Below are 12,861 nucleotides of genomic sequence, written 5' to 3'. Positions count from 1 at the left end.
TGGGACATTGCTGCTCCCACCTCTGTGTTCAGACGCTGGTGTTGCCACGGGCAGCAAGGCTCACTGTGTGCCTGGTGGGGAGGAGAGGCTCAATCTAAAGTACACAATTTGTTTCAACTCAGGATACAGAGTGTCTTTATTCTTGTATGGCTTGTGTGCCTGCTATTGCACCTCAGTTGGGAAGGACTGCTTCTGGATTTAGAAACCAGCCTTCCTTCTCCTAGTCTCCTTAATAATACTTTTTCTGTTCTAACACAAAAGGTTGTAGGGTTCTCCTTGTTTCTGAAAAATGTGTATAGATCCTACAGCCTTCTCTGTGTAATGTCCTCACACATTGACTGTGGTTTGCCAACCTGACTATCCAGGTAATACACAATGAAATGCTTATCAGGACTTTTTTTTTTTTTTTTTTTTTTTTAATGAGAAAGCTGAGTATTTCCTGTAATTTTAAATAAAATGTTTTTTTCCTTTTTCTGACTCTATGTGGACACCTGACCATAAGACTCTTCCAATCAAAGTGCATTTCATTATAGAAACTATAACAGGAAAAAGACCCAACCCTGTGGTGGAGACTGTATACTTGTATTAAACCTGTTTGCCTGGGTAAAACTGAACATGAAAGCAAAACTTGGATGCAACCAACATTTTTAAGAAGCTTGTTCTCTTCTTCCCCTGTAATAAGAACTTTTGGGTCTAAATTTAGCTAGGAGAATCTAAATTTGCCAGGAGAGCTATTCCATTTTCCATGACTTAAAGGACAGTTTATTTGAGAAGTAACTATGTTTTAAAGCGGTCTCAGTTGCTTTGGGACTCACTTCCACATAGGGTAAGTTTCACTGAATGTAATACAAGTCTATTAAGAGAAGGTTGAGGTAGAGAGACAATGTTTCTACAATATGTAGCTTAGAATTGCAAAGAAGCATAATAGACTTCCCATTACTTGGAAGGTTTATCTGTCTGTAATTCAAATTTTTTCCAGATGTTGTGCAGTCATCAGCTGCTCACTTGTGGCTGCTTTATGGTTTTTGTAACCAGATCATGCTGAATTGTCCAACCCTGTTGCTACAAGTGTCACTTAGAGGTATGATTGACCACCAGTCTTTGGAGATTGGCTGTCTGTTGACAGTCCCACAGGGGTTTGAGCTGTGAGAGAATTCTAAAGGGAGTTCAACATGGCATCAGACCCTACTTAAGGAAGGGTAGTTATTGTATCTATTTTTATTATGGTTTTGTGACTTCTCTGGAAAAGTCATTGAAACTGGACCACATTGAGTGTTTCTAAGGATTGCTGTTGATTCCATGTTGTAGTGAGGACTCAGATATAAATGTTAATTCTGTTTTCCTCTTGGTCAGCCATTCAATTTGTAAAACTGTTGGTCTCTGTTCTTCACTTGGGATCCTCCTTTTAATTAACTTTATACATTTGAAAGAAAATCATGATATGTTTGTCTTGTGTTTTATAACCAGTGACTTTTCTGTTTGGACACAGTGAATTTAACTGTTGCAAAATTTAATTTGCCTGCCAGCATTTATGGAACTATATTTTTTATAACAAAATACTCTTTTTAGTGCAGGTATCAGGAAAATGTGTAAAATATTATTGTCATGCAATTTCTGCTTCAGCATATCCTGTTTTTCTGTAATCTGCATTTAAAAAATCAAAACCTAACAACACTAAATTCTGCATGTCTGACTTTTTTTTCCTGTGTGGCATTACTTAAAGGTAAACACTGCTCTCTTAATGTAGGTTGTGAGTGCTGCATGTGTGCTTTTCAGAGCAGTAGTGTGAGGAAGCTGGCAGTGGAATGGCAGGACGGCCTCATCCTTATGACAGTAACTCCAGTGATCCAGAGAATTGGGATCGGAAATTGCATAATAGACCTCGTAAACTTTGTAAACATTCAAGGTAGGTGCTGTGTCCCATCTATTGCATCTCAAAAACTACACTCAAAGTCCATCCTAAAGGCTACTGTATCTGGTTGTGGCAAGTCCTGTCATAAACGTTGTAATTCTTCTTCAAAGGAATGCTTCTTAATTATTTTAAAAGATGTTTTCTGACCTGATTTGTCAGCTTCCCCTATCTGTGCTTAGATTTGTTTTGCCATGGGTTGCATTTTAGTCCTTTTTTAAAAAAGGAAAAAAAAAGCCAACAAAAAAACCAAACCTGACTGCCTTGTGTGCATATCAAAACACCAACTGAGTGATTAAATATAGGATTTTTTGGGGATGCTTGCTAGGAGTTACATCCCTAAGATATGTGCAGCTAGTCCATGGTGAGAACTAATAGTTGCTTGCATGCCAGTATCACTCTCTGTCGCACTTTCTTTGTTAAGCTGTGTGTCATATCTTGCTTTTGCTTGCGTCCCTCACAGTAAGAATGTTTTTTTAAAATGCTTCTTGATTTGACAAAATGATGAAATTAATTCGTGTTTTTCAAGTGTACAGTGTTCAAAAATGAACTAAGCAAAGCACTTAGTCACCTTGCAAATGTATGAGAAGAAACATATTGCTGGAAAGATATTTAAGCATCCAAATAAGTGTGTATCTTTCTAGTACTTCGCCCTTTTAGAAGTGCTAAATATAACTGAAACATCTCTGTAAATGAACTAAAATTGTTAGTTATTCAAGCTACTGGCAAGATGATAGGGAAAGAGCTAAGGAGCATATTCAATACCAGCAACTCACTTCACATTTTACTTATATAGGTGCAAAACTGGACTCAAGTGTTGTCCAAAGTATTCTCTAGGCAATTAATACAGTGGGTTATTTTCCTGCCATGAATTCTTGAATGATTGTGAGAAATTCAAGAGGGCAGGACAAAAGAATGCAGCAGTAATTAAAAGGTTCATGGGGAGGCCCATGTAATTAGAGGCCTGTGATGTAAATAATGGAGTGGTTAAGGCAGACCCGAGGAGGGTGGCTGGTGCTGCAGGTCAGGGTAGGTTTGAGGGTGTAGCTTTATGCAGCTGATGTTTTTATTCAGGATAGGTTTGTGGGGTGTAGCTTTATGCAGCTGATGTTTTTATTCAGGATAGGTTTGGGGGTGTAGCTTTATGCAGCTGATGTTTTTATTCAGGATAGGTTTGTGGGGTGTAGCTTTATGCAGCTGATGTTTTTATTCAGGATAGGTTTGGGGGTGTAGCTTTATGCAGCTGATGTCTTTATTCAGGGTAGGTTTGGGGGTGTAGTTTTATGCAGCTGATGTCTTTATTCAGGATAGGTTTGTGGGGTGTAGCTTTATGCAGCTGATGCTTTTATTCGGGGTCGGTTTGTAGGGTGTATATTTATGCAGCTGATGCTTTTATTCAGGGTGTAGCTTTATGCAGCTGATGTTTTTATTCAAGGTAGGTTTGGGGGTGTAGCTTTATGCAGCTGATGTTTTTATTCAGGTGCTGGTGTCTGGGGGGCAGCTGATGCTGCTCTGTTTTTAGGATTCCAGTGTGGCACAGTGGGTAGGACAGGGCTTTGTGTGGGAGTGAGGGCTGGGCAGTTCCTGCTGAGCCCAGTCCAGGTGGTTCAGCTCTGAACCTCCCATGACCAGGGGTCTGGAATAGAACCTAAAACTGATACGGGTGATGGGGCTGTTAGGACCTGAAAAGGGCTCGTTAGCAGCTGTGGTCTGAGGGGTCTGACACCTGCAAACACCCGAATTCAGCAGGGAGCCAAGGACACAGGCCTGTTTTGTCTCCTGCCAAGGACACAGCCGTGTTTGTCAGCTGTCAAGGACATGGCACTGCCACCACAGGGAGAGTGAGGAGCACAAGTCTCCAGCAATGTCATGTGGTTGGGAGGGCTCTTGGGTGGGCAGTGGAGTTACTGCAAGTCTGGTGTCAGCAGTTCAGAATTGCCTCTAATCAACATCTGCCCTGAAGGTCCAGAAGCTTACCGAGTATCTCCTGAGACAGGGAGAACCCAAAGGTTGAAGAATGACTTCTGGATTAGTCACAGAAATTATTGTGATGAGCTGTAGTCAGCAGGCAAGTTTGAAATAAAGTATGTTAGCTGGAAGCTGGAGCTGGGTAAGTCCAACCCAGAGGAACAGGACACATGTCTGACCGTGTGTTGTCTGGGGTGGATTATCTATGCTGGGGAAATGTTTCAATAAAAAGCTGTGCAGCTTTCTGCAAAGATTATTTGATGCAGAGAGGAGTTAGCTCAAGGAAATCCATGGCCTGTGCTTTTCAGAAAAGCTGCTGTTGATAATTTCATGCAATCTGAATTCAAGGGTCACACGTCAAAAGGTAGGAAATCTATGCCTCAAAGATAATTGCAGCTATTGGACATATTTCTGGCAAAACACAATTTGTTTCCAATGCTGAACAGCATTTTTATGGAAACTGTATGCTAGCAATATAGTACTCAAGTTAACATCAGATCATTTAAATTCTTTTCCCCCAAATAAAGTGTTTTTGGAAATTTTTGAGAATGAGATTCTAAATAATAGTTTGCTGTTGTAATGGAATAAGGGATAAATAAGGATAAATATTTTGTTACCTTATTCCTTTGAGATACTGGATTACTTCAGAGAATCTAATTACTGGAAAATGGGGTACTTTATTCAAAAGCCTGAACAAAATAATTGGATTTTGTGTGGCTGAATATGGACATATTAATATTGTTTCTAACTTGACACTTTTTCCTCCAGACAAGTGCAAGTCTATGTGAAAAATACAGTATGAGGGGAAAAATGCATTTGGAAGCATAAGTTGTAATAATATAACTAGAATTTTTATGTTAAAATGTTTGAGTACTCCAGTCTTGTCTTACCCAAAATACACCTTGTTATAATTGAGAAAGAGAATATTTCTGGTTTGGAAAGCATGATGGTGAAATAAGAGCTTTGTAACAAATAATCTCAACAAAGGAGTAATGCAGGAGATAGATTCTTAGCTTGTCATTTCTTGGTGCTTTGGAGTATTTAATCCTCCGGCCTTAACATTCTTAAAATAGCTTAGATAATTTTCTTGACTCATAGAAAACATAATCTAGGGCTTTGAGCAGCCCTGTGTGTAGGGCTTGTACGGCAGTAAGGAAAGCCATGGGTCTGTTTGGGGCTGAGGACATGGGGCAGAACTGGCCAGAGGGGAATAGATTGAATCCTTGTACAGATTAGCATTATATCCTGTTCTTTCTGGTTTAGGGAGTGTCCAGTTTTATAAATCTGCCAAGTTGTACTGTTTTCTCTTCTCCTTTTTCTTACTTGTACCAAGATGGGCAATGGAAGGGAAAACTCAGAAGGGAGAGATGTGGAAAATAAGGACTAAAAATATAATGTGTATGACCCCTGGTATAAATCTGCAGAGCCTGTCAGGATTAATTTATATGGTGTTAAAGATGACTAAATAATCATACAAACAGTCTTGTTAGTCTAAGCTATTACAGAAAATTCTTGCAGATGCTTTTTATTTAAGTACCTGAATAAGAGGAAGAACATGTTCAGGAACCATATGTTCAGTGGTGAAGGTTTAAATAAATGGTTTTTGCATTCATATTTTCATTATTAGGTGTTGCTGTTCTGTACTTTTTATTCAATTTTTCATCAGTTATTAGGTTTTTAAACTAGTTTCCTTAGTTATTAGTTTTAAATTACGTATCATTTCTCCATAGTGTTGGAATTTTGGTTGTTATTGGAAAACGTTAATTCTCTTGCACTGAGTGCTTTTTCTAGAGTTGTGGTGAAAAACCTTTGGCTTAAATTTGCCTCTTCAAGATTTGTCTTGGATTTTTCTAAGTCTGCTTCTGTTTTAGTCCCTTTTGACAGTTTCTTATTTGTTCATTCTGTTTAGATATTATTAGATCCAAAGTCTTGCCTGCACTACTGCATTTATGAACAAAATGCGACTCTGCTTTGATTCTGTTGCCATGACTCTTGGATCTTTGAAAATCTTCAGTTGCTTTTTAAATCTCATCCATAGATGAGAAGTTGTTGTGCAGATGCTAAATGCTGGGATTTTTTTCCCCCCAGTATTGTTTCTGCCTGCTGGGAGGATGCATTCATGGGTAGTGAGTGGAAGGACCACACATCTCAGTATTTTGTAAAGTACATGAAACATACATGAACAGAAGAGTTCCTTTCTCATCTGTGGAAGAATATAAAATTGTATATTCTCTTTTCCACTGTGGGGCAGGTCTTATATCTCTTCCTGTGATTTCTGCAGTTGAACATTTTGCAGCATGGGGCAGCCCTGCACAAGGCACGGCATGAAAATAATGAGCCACTGATTTACCAGGGGCTCAGGTCATACTGTGCATCCCCTGCTTTCAGTCGCTGCAAACATGCCTAATTGCAGCCTGGCACTGCCAGATCAAAATCTCCTCATCTAGGCTTTGTAGGCACCAGGTTGGAAAGCCCTCAGGAGAAACTGAGGAAGAGCTGGTGGTGGAATCCAGAAAAATGGGCTGCACTCAGTGATAACTTCCAAAAACAGCAGTTTGTTACTCTTCTGCAAGATACCCGGTGTATAGTGAGTGATCTTAGAGTTGTGAGGACTGAGGTTTTGATTTCCTTTTTGACATCCTTCATGTCTGCAATGACAGCTTATTGACACTGCTGAGAAGGGAAACATAGCAACTTCCAGGGCAAAAGCACACGCCACATCCTCCTGAACCTCTTCAGCACCCAAATTGCCTTTCCCAAATGTTACTGGATACTATTTGTGGTGCACTTTGGCACATTTAATTGGAACACAAAGCACTGTAGAAGTGAGTATACTCAAAACTAGAATTTTTATGGACAACTCTTGTTTGTACTTCTGAGAATGGAAACTGTAATGGCTACATAGTTTGTGTTTGGTCTTAGTTCTTTTGAATTTGAACTTCTAAAACTATTTTTTAATAAATGGAGACCCTTTCCAATTCTAAGGAGGATAATATTACTGTGAGTTTTAGTTTGATTTTTATTCAACATCCATGTTGAAAATGCAGCAGAAATTGGTATATAAATAAAGGCAACCAACGTTCTTTTATGAAAGTCTTGTGTTTGGGAGCTTGGTAGAAGTCATAAGGTGTGAATGTGTTCCCTCCTAAAGGTTAAGTCCTTGCTGCTTTAAGAAATCCCTTTGGCAACTGAACACTCTACTCATGAGATCCTTTCCTGAAATGGAACTGCATTACTAAGAAGTACATTACTCACGGCTGAGAGAACCCACTGAATACCAGAATTATGTGAATATTAAAGAATTTTGAGGGTGGAAAGTGTTGACAGAGTTTCTGCTTTGAGCTGAAGGAAGGTCCTGTGGCAGCCCCCAAATTAAGCCATGAGAATTCTTTCTGAGGGCTTCCTCACATGGAGCCCCAAGTCAAGGGTGGCTTTTGGATTGTGTCTCTGTAAGATTTTGATGGGTGCGTGTCCTGTCCTGAGAGATGGTTTCCTGGGATTCGGGATCCAATGCATCCATGGCATGTTTTTTCTACCTCATGTAGGAGTAAAGAAGAAAACACATCCTAATTCTGCTGTGGAAAAGAGACTCCATTTAGGGAATCAGGGTACTTTCTCTTGCTGCTGAGGGGCTGTTCTATTAGAGGCAAAAGGTGCCTGAGAGAGGTTTTTCCAGCATGCTTTTCATGCAGCTTATTATAGCTATGTCTTCTTTGGCTTATATTGAAGGGAAGAAAGGGCTTACAAGGTTGATGGTTATTCTTCCCCTGCAGCATGGGGAGGGTGCTTGTGTGAACCATCACAAGATCCTAAAACCAGGAGAAAATTCACTGGTTTGGGTAATTGAAATTGTACGAGCAGAAATTTTCCTTCCCTGTGTAAAGAGCTGACTCTTCAGCCTGGAGTGCCGATGTTCTCCTGCCTTTCTGATCACAAGTCTCTTGTTTTTCCTACTGACTTCCCTCTTTATTACAGTAGTCATTTGCTGAACAATCCTCCTCATTTCTTCAGCTTGCATCATGTTTGCATTTTCACCCTGCAACATCTTGATTGTTATTTATTATAGGACTTAATTTTAAGCTATTCCTCCAGTGTATTGTGACTCCTTGAAACAGTCTGCAGACATTCTAAAAAGAATCATTTAAAGAAAGCTGTCTCAGAGTGCCTAGTAATCCTCCCACCAAAAAACCTTTAGAAAATGTTACCGACTCAATTTGCTTTGTTTCTTCCACTTGGTGGGCTCGCCTTGATGATCTATTGATGTGAAAATGCACTGATTAATGTAATTATAAACTAACAATGTTTAAGTTATTACAAAGAAAAGTAATTTTTCCCTAGCTTAAACTTGATGGAAAAGGGGTGCGTGTAGTTAAAAAATAGAGGTTTTGCTGTCTTGTTCTGAAAAGGCTCTTGCTGTACCTGCTTATGAAATCAGTGTCAGGTGCATTCATTTTAAATTAATCCAGGCAGACGTCATGGGAGCTAGTTAGACCATGCCCTTGTGAAAAATGCCAATCACTTGGTTTTTAAAATTTTAAAAGTTTAATAATAATAAAATGGTTATAAAAATAGTAATACAATTAGAGTAATATAATTTAGAGTTAGGACAATTGCAAGACAATAAAAAGCAAAGAATTACGGATGTCCGGATGCTCTTGGACACTAGGTCACGAAAAGCATCCCTTGTGAACAAAGGAATAACCTTAAAAGCAATAGCCTGTTGCATATTCATATATCTCATATATGATGCATAAATTCCTTGCAAATTAAGAACTTTTCTGTTTTTTGTCAACTTATCCCCCTTAATCCTGGTTCCTCCATAAAGACAGAGAAGGTGGAAGAATGTTTGTCTTTTCTGATAAGGAGGCAGTAGCTCTTTATGGGCCCCAAATCACTGTCATCTCTGTGTGAAGAGTTTCTTGATTATCTCATCTCTTGCTTGAGCTAGTAAAAAATTCTACATTGCAGAGTTGTTATGTTGTGACCTAAAACTGCATTTAACACACTACTTAAGAGAATTACTACAGCATAACTTTCTAACATTACACATATAATACTCACTGTAACATTTGCGAAAAGCTAATCATAAAATACGCATTTTTCACAATCTGAAACTCGCTTGGCTTTGCTGGCGGGGCTGATCGCGAGGGCAGCGGCGGTAACGTTGTCCCGGCGGAGCCGCAGCCGGAGCCGGGCGGTAACGTTGTCCCGGCGGTGCCGCAGCCCGGCGGTAACGGTAACGTTGTCCCGGCGGAGCCGCAGCCCGGCGGTAACGGTAACGTTGTCCCGGCGGTGCCGCAGCCCGGCAGTGGCGGTAACGGTAACGTTGTCCCGGCGGTGCCGCAGCCCGGCAGTGGCGGTAACGGTAACGTTGTCCCGGCGGAGCCGCAGCCCGGCGGCGGCGGTAACGGTAACGTTGTCCCGGCGGTGCCGGAGCCGCAGCCCGGCGGTAACGGTAACGTTGTCCCGGCGGAGCCGGAGCCGGAGCCGGAGCCGGGCGGGGCCCAATGGCGGCGGCCCGCGGAGCTGCGGGGTCACACCGCCCGGCAGCCGCGCAGCGCGCTCGGCTGAGTCAGGCTCCGCCAGCAGCCGCCGCGCTCCGCGCACTGCAGAGCCGCGGGCGCGTATCCTGAACGGGGAGGATGATGGAGGGAAAGGTAAAGCTCGCTGACGGTGCCGTGAACTACTGAAGAAACGATGGAAATATCAAATATGCTGAACTTAAGTAATGCCCAAGGATGCTGATCTGGGTTTCAAAGCTGCCTTTTTGGAAGGAACGGAATTCCTTTGTGCTCTGATTCCGAAATTGTTCCCGTGCTTCTGTGTTTCCTCCCTGATAGACACGAGAGGAAGGTGCGTATTTGTTAACGGGAATAACGTTTCGGCATTATTCAGGAGAAGAATGAGGAAAAGGCGAAGAACTGTCCTTTGTGTGCACAGGTCAATTGAAATGTCTGCTGCTGACAAAGAACAGGCTTGAGGGGGAGGAAGAGGGACATAAGCGCTGTCGTTGTATAAGTCCTGGCAGGATGAGCAGAAGGGATTTCTTCTAAAGCCTCGGAGCGTGGCAGCTGTAACTTAGTGCATAGATAAAGCTCTATAGCTTGATTCTACAAGTGTTGATGATGGGAATCACCCTAGGAAAGGGTGGATCTAAGTTTATATTTTAAGGTCAGTTAATATGAGTTTTAGAAGATAGATGAGGGAGGAAGGGTAAAAGTCTTGGTTAATTTTCCACTGCTGTGTTCTTTTCATTTATTTAAGGTTTCAGGGTGGGTTTGGGAGCAATAAGTATATTGGTTAAGCACTGTAATTCTGTGTAGACATGAGCTGGTTGTATAAAACAAGTATATTTATTGGCAGTATTCGGTAGGATGCCCATGGAGTTTTTATGTTGGAATACATGCTAATTGTTTTGGCAGTAGGATTAATTCAGTCTAATGACTTCTTCTAATAATTAGTAATATATTCAAAGCAATCTGTTGTTATGTATAAAGACAAACTGAAGCTCTCCTTCCACAGATGACTCCAAAGCATCATTAAGTTGAAGAGCATTTACATTTTTTAAAAACAGCTCTTCCCTTAACTACAAAAATAGGAAGCATTACCAGTATGACAAGTTGCCATTTTGATGGTACTTTTTTTCCCTCCTTCACATCATATTAAATAGATTTTCTTAAATAAAACCTTGAGCTTATTTGGTTTTCTTTATGAGGCAACTGCTTTTAAAGAAAATGCCTCATTCTCTTACAAAGACAGAGCTTCCTTGATCCCTGTCTGAGGGGGAAAATAATTTCTATGACTGACTTAAAAAGTTCTTGAATGGGTGTAATGCACATGTTCCAGTGTTTCTTTGAAACCAGGGAAAAATGAGTATTGAATTTGTGAATATTGCCAAAATACATGAATATTCATGCTTGTTTGGTTGGTTTGGTTTGGGTTTATTGGGGGGAGTGGGGGGGGTGGGAAGATGTTTCTTTTTTTCCCCTGTAGGAAAGTAATTGATAAAGCAAGATGTTCTTCCCTTTCATAAACTTTGGGTACTAGGTGGCCTTGCATATATGGGGCATTTTCCAGCTTTAGTGAATGAAGGGACGAGGATTTAAATGGCGTTTTCTTGGTTCTTTTTCCTCTCTTACACTTTTAAATTAAATGCAATGTGTCCTTCAGCACACAGGAGAAAATTCTGCTTGGTGATGTGCCTTTTGGCTTCCACAGCCCAGAATGCAGCTGGTGGTCATCAGCTGAGGAATCCATTGAAAGCTGACTTTGCAAACACTTTTTTTCAGGGTGAGATGGTCCTTGTAGCTTCAGATCTCTTTCTTGGAGGCTTGAAGTAAGGCTCTGTGGAGGCTCCACTGGGTGCTGTGGCTGAGATTTCAGTGAATACAGCATGGCAGCCATGGCTTCCTGGCACTTGCAACTTGCAGCGCTCCACTTCTGCTGAAGGAATCCTGGTGGTGTATCTGGTCTGCTTGGTGCTTCTGTGGAATTCCTGTTTGCCTGTTCTTCAAGTGGGGCAGCTCTGCTTTGGTCAGTCCCATGTCCACTGGTGTAGATTGGTAGGAAGCTGCAACAGCACGGCTGTGGAACTCCCAGTGAATGCCAGTGTGTCTTGCTTTCCTAACTGGGGCCATGTTTGTACTTTGTCCCTCACATTGCTGGTGAGCAGCGAAGGCTTTGTGTGCTCCCTGCAGAAACAACCTCCTGGCCCCTCTGGCTTTATGTTACCGGGGGAGAAGAGGACGTGACCAAGTCTTTCTATCAAATAAATCAAAATTACTTGGTAGCTCTGATGTCTTCCTTTTTCTTTGAACACTTGCAACTTCTTCTAAAGCCTCTTTACAAGAAAATAAAAGTCACGGGTCTTCTTTTGTATGTACTGGCCACAAATGAGTTCCTTTTTCAGCAGCTCAGGGACACAACTTTCCTAGTCAGGTGTCACAGGGTAAAGCTGATGCCTGTCTCTTCTGACATGCTGAGCTCCACCTCTGTATTTTCTCTTTGTTCAGATTTAAGCTCCTGTTAGTTTTCTTATTCACTGTAGAGCAAAGTTGTACTTAAGGAGTAGCATTGATATGAGTGCTCATACTGTTGAACACATGGAACTTCAAGTTTGTCAGCTACACATCCAACAGATCAAAGAACTATTTTTGTGAATTGTGACTCAACAGTGATGAGATTTAAGACTGACGTTTTAGATGGCTGTTACTAAGATGAATGAAGATTCATGATTCAGCCAGTTGCTTTCTCAAACCATACTGCTTGAATTCTCAAAAATCTTGCAATTTTGGCTTACGTCTTGTGACTAATAGATGATGCGTTGGTCTCACAGTTATCATCAATCTGTACATTAAAGGAGGAAAGTACAACATAGGAGTAAGCAAATGAGTGCTGTGGCCAGCTGCAATTTGAACAGCCCTTTGAAATTATTTACTAATCTGTCTGTTTCAGAAATAGTTGATTTACTATTCAAGGATCGTGTCCTCCTCCAGCTGGCAGGCTCTGCCTCTCTCCAGTGTGGTGTGCTGAGCTGAATGGATGACCCCAGCTCGGCAGGGATGGCCGTGGCTGGCAGCAGGAGCAGGATGGATAATGGCTGAGCACTGCCCCTCTCCTCCAGGCTTGCTGGCTGCTGGCAGCAAAGCAGAAGTGCCCCAGTTGCCATTCAGAGAGGGGCAGCTGTGCCTGCCCTGGCCCTTCCTTGGGACACGGCTCAGGAGGAAGCGTGGTGCCAGCTGAGTCAGTGTTGCTTCCTGTAGCACCTGTTCTTATCAGCTCCTGGAAGAGATTATTAACCAGGCTTTGCCCTGCTTCACTGGGAACTCTGAATCACTGCTTGGAGGGTAATGGGGCTTTTAAATGGTTTTCTGGATTAAGAATCACATTTTAATTGCCTTCTCTGTTAAAGAGGAATTCGTGTTTGCTCTGCCAAAATGTGTGATAAGCCTGCATCCCATTACAGTGGTTCAGTTTAATTTTCT

At 41.5% G+C, this 12,861-nt stretch overlaps 1 protein-coding gene across 7 annotated transcripts in view; it reads left to right on the top strand.

The window, feature by feature from the left end:
- The window catches only part of BTBD10 (BTB domain containing 10), a 30,768-nt gene that overhangs the window by 7,287 nt on the left and 10,620 nt on the right, over positions 1-12,861 (top strand). For 2 of the 7 annotated variants that reach the window (XM_077784378.1, XM_077784379.1), the window contains one exon: positions 1,748-1,906. The exons of 2 other annotated variants lie outside the window; for them this stretch is intronic. In XM_077784378.1, the coding sequence (XP_077640504.1) occupies positions 1,806-1,906 (101 nt within the window). In that variant the 5' untranslated portion in view covers positions 1,748-1,805. Of the gene's footprint in view, positions 1-1,747; positions 1,907-9,402; positions 9,731-12,861 lie in introns of those variants that run through there. 3 more of the 7 variants (XM_077784380.1, XM_077784381.1, XM_077784377.1) reach the window with 3 other exon arrangements.

This window comes from Lonchura striata, chromosome 6 (genome assembly GCF_046129695.1).
Source record: "Lonchura striata isolate bLonStr1 chromosome 6, bLonStr1.mat, whole genome shotgun sequence".
NCBI lineage: Eukaryota > Metazoa > Chordata > Aves > Passeriformes > Estrildidae > Lonchura > Lonchura striata.
Note: the sequence above shows the minus strand (reverse complement) of the source record. Positions and strands in the feature narration are given on the sequence as shown.